Below are 11,889 nucleotides of genomic sequence, written 5' to 3' on the forward strand. Positions count from 1 at the left end.
GATAAAACTGATTGCATGGAGCTAATGTGATCCTCAGAGAGAGGTATATAAGAACAAAAAGCAATATATCAATTGGCTAATGATCATGGGAAAACAGTGAAGGCTAGCAAGGATAGAAAGATATGGAGGTGATATAGTGAAGATTTATATGGTCTTTTGTTTAAGACCTAGTGCAGTGATGGCGAACCTTTTAGACACCGAGTGCCCAAACTGCACCCCTCGCATGCCCAAACTGAAAGGTACGCATGCATGATTGAATGCATGTGTGGACATGCGCAGATATGCGTACCTGAATCCATGGACATCCACACACGTGTAGCAGAGACCCAAAGACTAGCTGGCCGGCGGGAAGTGGGGCATCCCAACACTGGCAGCACAGCAAGACGTAAGATCTTTTTCTTTCAGGACCTTCTGTTTTGTCATTTGCAGGGAAACAGAAGCTCACGAAAGAAACGACATGGAGATCTGACCTGAGGCGAGGGCATGTGTGCCAGCAGAGAGGGCTTTGTGTGCCACCTCTGGCATGTGTGCCATAGGTTCGCCATCATGGATCTAGTGTAATTTTTTTTTTTACCAGTTTGGACTTTAGTATGCATGCTAATATCATGAAAGACAATAGTATCTATTATTTTAAATTATATTTCTGTAATTTTTCTTTGAAAATAAGCTTTAATTATTTGTTAGATTTATATTCCATCTTTTAAATCAGAAACGCAAGCTGGTTTATATAGAGAATTTCCTTTGTTTAATCTCTAGAAAAATAATCCTGTGTCACTTCCATGACACAATAATCCTGTGTCATGGATGTGACACAGAATGAATGGTCCAAACTCTCCCAGCAACTTTCCATAGCTGAACATCAACCTGAACCAGGGTCTCTCTAGTCCTAGTCTATGTTATTAATCAGACCACACCAGAGTACTCTACAATACTGACAATGCATATTTCTACAGGTGACCTAGATAATATTTTGCATTTATGACTGGGCAAAGGTTTTTACAAGCCATTGGTTACAGAATGATTCCATTTCAGAATTCTTAAATAGTTCCAATGTGGTTCATTTTTCTTTTAAAAATATTTTATCTAAAACTGACTGCAATGTCACAAGTTTGGAAAGTAGCCAATGTAGTTTCAATCTTTAAAATTGATTCCATGAAATTGAAAACTATTTCAAATGTATTGCTGGAATGTTATTTTATTTTTTTGTACAACGAATTTCAATTTTATGTACTATATCACTATTACCCAGTATGGCACATCTCATCTGTAAGGAAATAACAAAATGGAAATCTCAATGAATAACATCAACACATATGCAACATATATCAAGACCTTTAACAAGAATTGTTTCATTGATGTTACCCCAAGACCTTGGAGAACAACCAGTCTTTCCAGGATTCTGGAATGTCATCATGGTGGAAGCTCTCTGGATCGCAGAGACAGGAGTTAGGTGTGAACAATTAGATCCACATATGAAGAGTTCAACTACTTGCTTTATTGCTCAAGCCTCTAGGGAGGAATCTTCTCAAATTGGTGGTTTGCACCTGGGTAAGATTAAATAAGGTTCAATGATATTCAAGGGGAGTGAGACTTCACCCTCTTGTGCCCACTTAGGGATTCCAGACTTATTCCCCATTTGACTTCTCCCCCTGGCTCAATCTGTCTGTAGCACAGGTGCTACGAAAGAGAAAGTGTGCTTCCTGTGTTGTGAAAGGTGACACTATTTGATCAAGGGCAGTTGGAGCACACTCACTTTTGTTGGCTTTTACTGGGTAGAAACTACAGGAGATAGGCAATTCCTCAAATAACTAAATCTCCTGCAATGTAGGTCTTTATAGAGCTGCAAGCATCTTGAATTGTAATGGGCAGTATATTGGCTGTGGGAAAAGGATTTGCAGTTTAATAAGATCAACAGGGCCAAATATTTCCAACAGATGCATTAGAAGTATGAAGAAATTGAGAAAAAAAAATCAACATTGCTAGTGCAGATGAAAATTATTGGAGCATATCAGCCAACATGAATGTAGATAGAGATAAACTCATTAGTAGTGTACTTGAAAATAATTTGACTGAATCATTCACCATGAATGTGTCTGTTAAATAATTGGAAGCACAGGCTGTTTTCAGAATCGAAAAACAGGAAATGGATTCTTTGATATTTATATTGGTATCAGTGCTGTTTAAGTTTATAAATGTTCTACCATAGAAGTGGGCAGTTGACATTTATAGTTATATACTCAGCAAGCAAGTGTGCACTTGCCATATTCCCCAGTGCTACTTTATTTTATTTTTTGTCACCACAGGGTAACCATCCATCATTTTTCTTTAGTGTCCCATCTGTTGTCAATGTGTTTTCCTTCAGTTATGGGTGTAACAAGATATTCCTGGGTGATTAGATGAAATTGGAGTCATGAATGTGCTTATTTTACTTTTGGCAGACTTTGGTGTTGGTGCAAAATAAAATTCTTTTTCTGTTAAATCCCTCTGCTTATTAAGACTAACACAACAGATTTAACTCTGGACACCTGCTAGATAACGATCAATAGGCTGAAAGTTCTAACCAGCTTAAAATGTCACTTATAACAATGCCTGATGTTTTAAAGGATTACTCCTAGGAAAGATGGAAAGAAGAATTACCCTTAAAGCATCTATGTAGGCGAGATTAACGTATTGAGCAGGAGAGAATTAATAATTCCCCTTCCAATCATAGTTGTGTGGAATATCTTCTTCTGCTGTATATAATAAGAAACACTGCACAAAAAGGAATTAATTTTACCCTACTCTGGTCCAAACCATTAGTACTGTACATATATATATATATAGGAGTAAGCAGCATTACACAGAGCACCAGAAAAACAAGAAATAGTAAATGAAATGAAGGCATGAGATAGGCAAAAGAATTGTAGCTACAGTAAACCTAGCTATCATTAACATCATTCCTATAACATTTCTTGCAAATCATCCTTGTTTCTTTTATGTCTATATCTGTACCCCACTTCAAAATTGCAGTGTTGTGCAATTTTCTTCAGGATTACAGTAGAGGAATTCTGTGAGAATATAATGCCTTAAAACAAAGCTCTACTTTTTATGTTTTAAAAGATACCATCAGGGGTGAACAACCCAGGTCCACGTGTGAAGGATTCAATTCCATTCAAGGGGGGGATTGAATTAATTAATTCTAAATTAATTCCCTGCTTGACTCCTCTTCCTGACTCTGCCAGAATTTGTCTGACAGCTATTCTTAAAACTGCTGAAAGAACTCATCAGGAGATGTGCAACCGAGTTTTTCTGTGCGGGTAGTTGTCACTTACCAAATTCCTTACTTAATAACAAAGTTCAAAGTTAACACCAGTTGAAAAAAATAATTTTGTGACCAATCTTCTCATTTACAGCCAGGGCCGGATTTTCCTATAGGCTAACTAGGCTTCAGCCTAGGGCCTCAAGATCAAGAGGGGCCTACATTCAAATTGTTAGCAAAATTAAAATTACACTTTCACTATAGGTGAAAGGACCTCATAAGTGGAATAGCCTAAGGCCTCTTTTCATCTAAATCCGGCCCTGTTTACAGCCATATTATCCTGCAGTGAAGTGACCTTAGTAACTTAGTAACTTAGTAACATTCAGGTCCTTAGTAACTGGGGTGCATTTACCATTATCACAAGATCCATGGTTATATGATTGCTAATCACATGCTTGACAACTGGGTTCCAACAATCAGAATTAGTCAAGAATGCAAAAGTGAAATCTTAAGTAATGGCCATGAGATATGTTATGTATTGATACTTTTAAGCGGGAGTTTCAAACCTGCCTATGTTTCTGATTGGCTGACAGTCCCTCCTGGATTGTATATAAGGAGGGCTGCAGCCTCTGAGTTTTTGCTGAAGTCTCACTGTAAATTAAAGAGCTGTTGTCACTTGCTTGGTTGTGCCTCTCGTTATTCCCGAACCACTTCATTGGCGACGAGGGTGGGATAGAGGTCACAAGAAGCGAACCAGTGAGACCCCGAGCTTCAGCTAGGCGACGAGGCGAACTACAGGAGGCATACTGAACATGTCTGCCTACGTTCCGCCCAAGCCTTTTGATCCGACCCGCGAAAAATGGGTCTCATACCTAACGAGGTTCGAATGCTCGCTCGAAGCCAGCGACATGCAAGGGCTCTCCGCTAATCGGAAGAGGGCCCTCTTCCTAAGCCACTGCGGACCGGACGTGTTCGAGATGGCAGAGTCACTGTGTGAGCCAACACCGGTCCAGACCGTCTCCTGGGACACCCTGATGGCCACGCTCTGGGCTCACTATGCTCCCGTGCCCTCCAAGTTCGTGCAACGATACCAACTCAGACAGCGCGTTCAGCGAGAGGGAGAACCGGTCAGCACATACATGGCCAGCCTGAGAAAAGCCGCAACCCATTGCGACTATAGAGACTTGGACGATGCGTTGCTTGAGCAACTTATCTGTGGTGTTCGGGACATTAGGCTGCAACGGCGCCTGCTCGCTAAGCCTGATTTGATGCTTGCTGGAGCCCTGGACGAGGCCAGGGCTCATGAAGCCTCCACAAAAGCCGCAGAAACGCTGCAGCGTCCGCTGACCAGCAAAGACAACCCCAAGTCTGCCCCGGTGCACAGAGAAGACGCTGGATCCAGCTCGGAGTCCGAGTCGGATGAGGACGTCTTCCGAACGGAGCACCAGAGAAAAGACACAGGCAGCCCGCGGCGAAGCTGCCCCAGCTGTGGAGGGCACCATGATAGACTGTCCTGCAAATACAGGGAGGCTATCTGCAGGCGTTGCGAGAAAAAAGGGCACTTGGCGCGAGTCTGTAGAGCCATTCTGCCCAGAAAACACCAACCATGTGAGCGCCGCAGCCAACCAGAATCAACGCGCCAGAAACAACCAACGAGAGAAGGCAGCGCGAAAAAACGGCGCGAATTTGAACCTCGAGATGGCCGCAGCATTCACATAGACCAGGCCAGCGCGGAAATCGAGGACAAAGTCAGCACGGTGGTCGAAATCAACGGCAAGCCATGCTCAATGGAGATCGACACTGGATCAGCTCTCTCCATAATGTCATGGGCGACCCTAAAGACCCTCCTGCCGTTGTTCCGGAAGGACCAGCTCTCCAAACAGAGACTGTGCATCCTAGACTACCAGGGGAACCGAGTCCCCCTCGAGGGCGTGGGCATGTTCCGAGTCACCTACGGAGACTACGAAAGAGACCTGCCACTGACCATCGTCACGAAGCAGCTTCCCAGCCTTCTTGTCATGGGGTGGTTCCGAGCCCTCGGCATGGGTTTCACCGGCGTCCACCAGATGCTCAAGTCATCGTTAAAAGACAGTCTCCTGACCGAGTTCCAGGATGTTTTCGGGGACACGTTGGGCAAGTATGTGGGGACCCCTATCTCTCTTAACCTAGATCCCAACGTAGCCCAAATAAGACTCAAGGCGAGACGGGTGCCCTTTGCATTGAAACCAAAAATCGATGCGGAACTGGACAAATTAATTAAACAAGGGATCTTGGTTCCCGTTGACCACGCAAAATGGGAAACCCCCATAGTGACCCCAGTTAAGTCGGACGGCTCAATTAGAATTTGCGCCGACTACAAGTGCACGATCAACAAGGCTTTGCAGCCGAGCGCCTATCTGGTGCCGATCGTGCATCATCTACTACACTCCCTGGGGCCCGGAAAAATTTTCGCCAAACTAGACCTGGCCCAGGCCTATCAACAACTTCCTGTCGACGATGCCACGGCTGAGGCACAGACAATAGTAACCCATAGGGGTGCATTTAAATGCACCAGGTTCCAGTTCGGGGTGAGCGTCGCACCCGGCCTATTTCAAATCACCATGGAGCGCCTGTTGCAAGGGCTTCCTGGGGTGGTGCCATATTTCGATGACATCCTAGTCAGCGCTCAGGACGAACAACAACTAGGGGACAGAGTTAGAAACGTCCTGTTCAGATTCAGGGAAGCGGGACTCAAATTAAAAAAAAAACAAGTGTATGATAGCAGTCCCCTCCGTTGAATTTTTGGGGTATAGGGTGGACGGCACAGGCATCCATCCTACCGAAAGCAAGGTGAGAGCTATTAAGAGCGCACCTGCCCCCAAGACCAAAGCAGAGCTCCAAGTCTTCCTTGGACTGCTCAATTTTTACTCAATGTTCCTGAAAGACAAGGCTACCGTCGCAGATCCCCTACACAAGCTATTGGGAAAGAATGTACCATGGGTCTGGGGGAAACCACAAGCAGCCGCTTTTGAGGCAGTAAAGAGATTTCTATCGGAAGACAGTTTCCTAATCCAATACAACGCGGCGCTACCGCTTGTATTGGTTTGTGACGCCTCCCCCGTAGGAGTTGGTACCATCCTAGGCCATAGACTGCCGAACGGCCTAGAGGCGCCCATTGCGTTTTACTCTCGCACTCTGTCAAGCGCAGAGCGGAACTATAGTCAATTGGACAGAGAGGCTCTGGCTGCAATTGCGGGGGTTAAAAAGTTCCACGAATACCTCTATGGCCGGCAATTCAAACTTGTGACTGATCACCGGCCTTTGCTAGGACTTTTGGCAGGCGACAGGCCCACCCCCGCTGCTCTTTCCCCACGTTTGACTAGATGGGCTATTTTTCTTTCGGCCTATTCATATCAGCTTGTACATCGACCCGGACGAACCCTGGGTCACGCGGATGCCCTCAGCCGCTGCCCCCTACCTGACTTACTGACCAATCCAACACCAGAGGCCTCCGTCCTTCTACTGGACTCATTAACTTTGGGACCTATTTCCTCTGCCGAACTGGCAAAAGCCTCATCCAGGGACCCGATCATTCGCACTGTGATGGGGTGTGTGCTTAAAGGGTGGCCGGTCAAGGTGGATGGGGGGGGGACTACCAAGGTTTTGTAAACAAATGAAACGAACTGTTTACGCAAGGTGGTTGTTTGTTGTGGGGTGACAGGGTGGTAGTGCCAACGAAACTACGAACAAGGGTCTTAGAATTGCTGCACGAAGGGCATCCAGGCATTGTCAGAATGAAAAGTTTAGCCCGCAGTTATGTTTGGTGGCCCAACATGGACCAAGTTATCTCCGAGTGGGTGGGAAAGTGCAGACCCTGCCAGGAGTCTCGCCCCGATCCCCCGGTAGCGCCCATCCGAGAGTGGGAGAAACCAAAAGGGCCATGGGGGAGGATCCATATTGATTTCGCTGGCCCCTTCCATGGGCAAACATTTTTAATTGTAGTTGATGCCTTTTCGAAATGGCTCGAAATAATTCTAATGCCCTCTACCACAGCCGAGGCAGTCATTAAAGCCCTTCGCAAGCTATTTGCCACACATGGCCTACTGGATACTCTAGTATCTGACAACGGCCCTCAATTCACAGCAACCCTGTTCGAGGGTTACTTGGCCGGACTGGGCATCCGCCATGCCCTATCGGCCCCGTTCCACCCGGCTTCTAACGGATTGGCCGAACGTTTTGTAAGAACGGCCAAAGAGGCCCTATCCAGACTAGATAACGGGGACTGGCAGGCTAGGATAGATCAATTCTTAGCTGTCCAGCATGCCACACCATGCACAGCCACAGGGAGAAGCCCAGCAGAGCTCCTCATGGGCAGGAAGCTTCGGTGCGTGTTAGATAGGCTTCACCCTAACTACTCGCACGAAAATTTCAAGGGAGAGACCTCTGGACTAAGACAGTTTCAGGTTGGGTCCCCGGTGTTCGCTCGCAACTATGCCAGCGGACCTCTATGGGTTGCAGGAACCATAGTGGGCATAACAGGCCCGAAATCTTATACGGTAGACGTAGGGGTAGACAGACTCTGGAAGCGCCACATAGATCAACTGAGAAAAAGGGTAGTCGGCGAAGCAAACATCAATTTAGACATCTCCGAGCCTAACTATAACAACTTTCCCAAAACAGCTAACTCAAGCCCGGGTTTGCGAGAATACTTAGCTGACAAGCCCTGGTTCCAGCGCTGCCCCAGCGAGTCGCCACTCCCAACCGGGGATAACCACGCCCCGGACAAAATCCAGGAGGTTCCATTGGCAGAGCCGGGAGAGACAGAAAGTCCCTCCGACCAGCTCGACGCCCCACCAAACACTGAACTGCGCAGGTCAACTAGGACGAGAACTCGGCCTGGGCACCTGCGAGATTTTGTGTGTACTTATGTAAATATTTGAATGTTAGTGCCTTCTGGGAAGGGAGGGGTGTTATGTATTGATACTTTTAAGCGGGAGTTTCAAACCTGCCTATGTTTCTGATTGGCTGACAGTCCCTCCTGGATTGTATATAAGGAGGGCTGCAGCCTCTGAGTTTTTGCTGAAGTCTCACTGTAAATTAAAGAGCTGTTGTCACTTGCTTGGTTGTGCCTCTCGTTATTCCCGAACCACTTCAAGATATATTGCTTAATGACCATTGTGATTTTCTTGAAGTGGAAGCAATGTAAGTCCAGTATTGTCATATGCTTATATTTTGCTTAGTAACCACAGTGCTTAGCAATGGAATTGCTAGTCCCAGTTTTGCTTGGTTAACAGGAACTCCTTTAAAAAAAAAATTCTGTCCTAATAATATCAAACAACTACTCTGAATGCTTGCCTGTGGAAATAATGGCTGAGTGAAAGAAGAGACGCTGAAGAACATTCATTTTAATTACTGCTCTCTAAAACTGCAAAATCCTGACTAGTTTTTTTTTACATAATTATATGAATAGATTTTTTTTATTTGCTAGCATTTTTTACGTAATACCTCTAGCAATGATTGACAACTACTGAAATATATGAAAAATTTACCATGGCAATTCAAATACACTTGAATTTCAGATATTAAACCTTACTGCCTAAATATAAAAGATTTTATACATAATCCTAAAACTGTATTTTTGAAACATATTTCTGGTTATATCTTGCATCAATATGTGGCCAGGGAATTGAAATTAATTATGGAACTTTAATACCGTGTTTCCCCGAAAATTAGACCCTGTCTTATATTTTTTTTGAACCCTATTATAATTGTATTATAATTGTACATTGAAATTAGAATAATATTCTATTTAACAATAATTTATATTACTAGGAATATTAAAATAATTCACAAAAATGAAAAAAGAGCAAGTTTCAATATGAATAGAAAACAGAAACGGACAATACAATTTGAAATATTTATTTTTTGCTTTATGTATCCATGAAGGAGAAAAAGAACCAGAAAAAAAGCTCAGTAAATGTCCTAGTTTTTTAAAAAAAAAAATTTGAAAGTTGGGAGAACGAAACTATATTGTATCACACCTTGTCAGTTTCACAAAATTCTGAGAGCGTGTCTCCTGAGCAACAACACAAAACTTTCTTTACAGCTTCCTGACATTGTATTACATCCCTCACTAAGCCTTTGAGGAAGTTCAGCTGAAAAAAACCACAAGGAAATGCTGAGAAGAGCATTTGAAGTTTAAAAGAAGGAACAAAAAGAAAATTTTAACCATCATATCAGACATACCCTCCTTTCTCCTTCTCAAGACAAAACCAAGAATTTACTTATTTCTTTGATTTATATAGCAGGCCATTTTATGTCCAATAATCCTGAGTAGTTTACAACCAGCAAATAATTGTAATAACTCCCAGAACCCTACAAAACAACACATCACCAAGCATCAACAGTCAATTCTTCTGAGCTCCAGTGTCAGTATCAGTGGTGGAATTCAAATTTTTTTACTACTGGTTCTGTGGGCGTGGCTTGGTGGGCGTGGCAGTAGAAGGATACTGCAAAATCTCCATTCCCTCCCTACTCCAAGGGGAAAGATACTGCAACATCCCCATTCCCTCCCCACTCTGGAGCCAGTCAGAGGTGGTATTTGCCAGTTCTCTGAATTACTCAAAATTTCTGCTACCGGTTCTCCAGAACCTGCTGAATAGCACCCTGGTCGGTATACCTTACATTGCAGGAAGAGCTGGATCTACAAGAACTTTCAGAAAGCCAAAAGGATGGGCTTGTTGGATTGTCAGGGGCACTGGGAGAAGCTTTCCAAAGGGCAGAGGACTCTATTGAAAAGGCACACTACGTAGATTGGCTAGATGGCAATATTTAAGGAAGGAATTTGGAACATGCCCACCCCAATTGACCTGGTGGGATGGGCAGAACTCCTCAAGGAAAAGCAGTATGGCAAATTAGGTCCCATTTTCACTCCTTTCTCTGTCACTGGATAAAGGTCTCTTAATAAATACCCTTGTTTAACTTGATTGACAGATCAGTATGGTCTTATATTACTGCTCTGTTCTGACTTAATGCATATGTCTGTGTCAGGTCCCAGATATTTCTACAGAGATGCTGGCATTTTGGTGGGAGGAAGGAGGGGGGAGGAATGGAGTCGTCCAGGGGCGGTTTCAAAACTCTTCGCTACCAGTTCGCTCATGGGCTCACACGCACTTGTGTGTGTGTGCAATACTTCTGCACATGTGCAGTCTGGGTGGGTGGGCGGAGTCTCCCAACGCTGCCACTACCAGTTCGTCTGATCCAGGGCGAACTGGTAGCAACCCACCACTGGAGTGGTCTGTATATGAAGTTTCTGTTTCTCTTTCCAGTTTCTGTTTCCTGAATTACTGTGTTAATCTCTATATGAAGTCTCTGTTTCTGTTTCCCTGCAATGATGTAGTGTGGGAGGAGTTTGGTTAGCATTGCTTTAAATAGCTGGTTTTAAATGAGAAGCTTCAGTTCTTGCCTAGATCTCTTGTTATCATAAACCTTCCAATGAAAGCTCCTTTTGGAACCACTGCAGTTTCAAGAGTCCTGCTTTCTTGGGAAGATTGGAGAGGCAAGACCTTACAGTCTGACTATGTTCTAAAACATTGCAAATAGATATAATTTATTTTAAACACTAAAGGAGAAAAACATAATACATAAATGCTTAAAATACAAACCCAAATAAATATTAAAAAGAGCTATGGAAATTGTAGGTATCAGTTCTCTTAAATAATGCAGAAGGTAACTCAACATGTGCTAACAGATTTTTCTGCAAATTAGAATTGGGCCATGTTAATTGCAATTTCCGGCTAAATCATTTCTTTTATTTTTCATCTATATAGATTTCTTACTGAAGTGTTTCTTCTCATCAAATGGCACATTAACATAATGTTTATGGCCAATAAGGTTGTTGCAGAGCTTTAAAACAAAAGTACTGTATGCTTTCTTTAATTAGGATTGCAATAACCTCCCATCTGGTGTGACTCATTGCTGCAGCTTGTGCAGCAATATTTAAAAATAATCAGAGCTGAATTTTTCTTTTTCCAAATGATTCTTTATGCAGAAACACTGTTTCCCCCTTCATTCTATTTTCTTTTGAGTATCCTATTATGAACTTTTACTTTATGTTCCATAATACATTATAGTTGTTATTTATGTATATAGCTATAACCATAGCTGGAAGAAGAGATACATCTTGAGGAGCTTCCCAGCTTGGAACCTTCCACTTGTACAGGCACTGAGATTTGCTTGCTGTGAACTCTGGGAGCTGCAATTCCAGCACATAGAAAAGCTGTGGTTGTACTGTGGCTTTTCCCTGAGCTCGGGAACTATCATCCTTCTTTTCCCTAAACAGCACTGGGGCAGCCACCCTCGATCTGGCGGGTTGGATCAGGTTTTTTTCTCTATAAAAACCTGCAATTCCTCCAATTGCCTGGAGGTCATGGAACACAGTTTAGGTTTGGGTAGTTTTGCCCCTGGTAGGATTTCTATGGAACAGTCAGTTGGCTGGTGGGGTGGGACCACATCTGACCTCTTCTCGCTCAAGACGTCCCGTAAATCCCAATACTCTTTGGGGATTGGAGGGTCACCCTGGGGCCTATCTTTGGTGGCTACTCCCACCTCCTTTTTCAAAGCCTACTGCAACTTTGGGGTAGGTTTTTGATGACTCCTTTCCCCTCCCCCAT

At 43.8% G+C, this 11,889-nt stretch overlaps 1 protein-coding gene across 1 annotated transcript in view; it reads left to right on the top strand.

Moving 5' to 3' along the window:
- The window catches only part of LOC139320596 (uncharacterized), a 46,200-nt gene extending 36,148 nt beyond the window's left edge, over nt 1–10,052 (top strand). The window contains exon 4 of the mRNA XM_070948982.1: nt 9,909–10,052. Within this exon, the coding sequence (XP_070805083.1) occupies nt 9,909–10,052 (144 nt within the window). The remainder of the gene's footprint in view (nt 1–9,908) is intronic.
- Nucleotides 10,053–11,889: the final 1,837 nt, after the last annotated feature.

Source organism: Pituophis catenifer, unplaced genomic scaffold (genome assembly GCF_029215685.1).
Source record: "Pituophis catenifer annectens isolate HBS135680 unplaced genomic scaffold, rPitCat1.0.hap2 SCAF_8, whole genome shotgun sequence".
Taxonomy (NCBI): Eukaryota; Metazoa; Chordata; class Lepidosauria; order Squamata; family Colubridae; genus Pituophis; species Pituophis catenifer.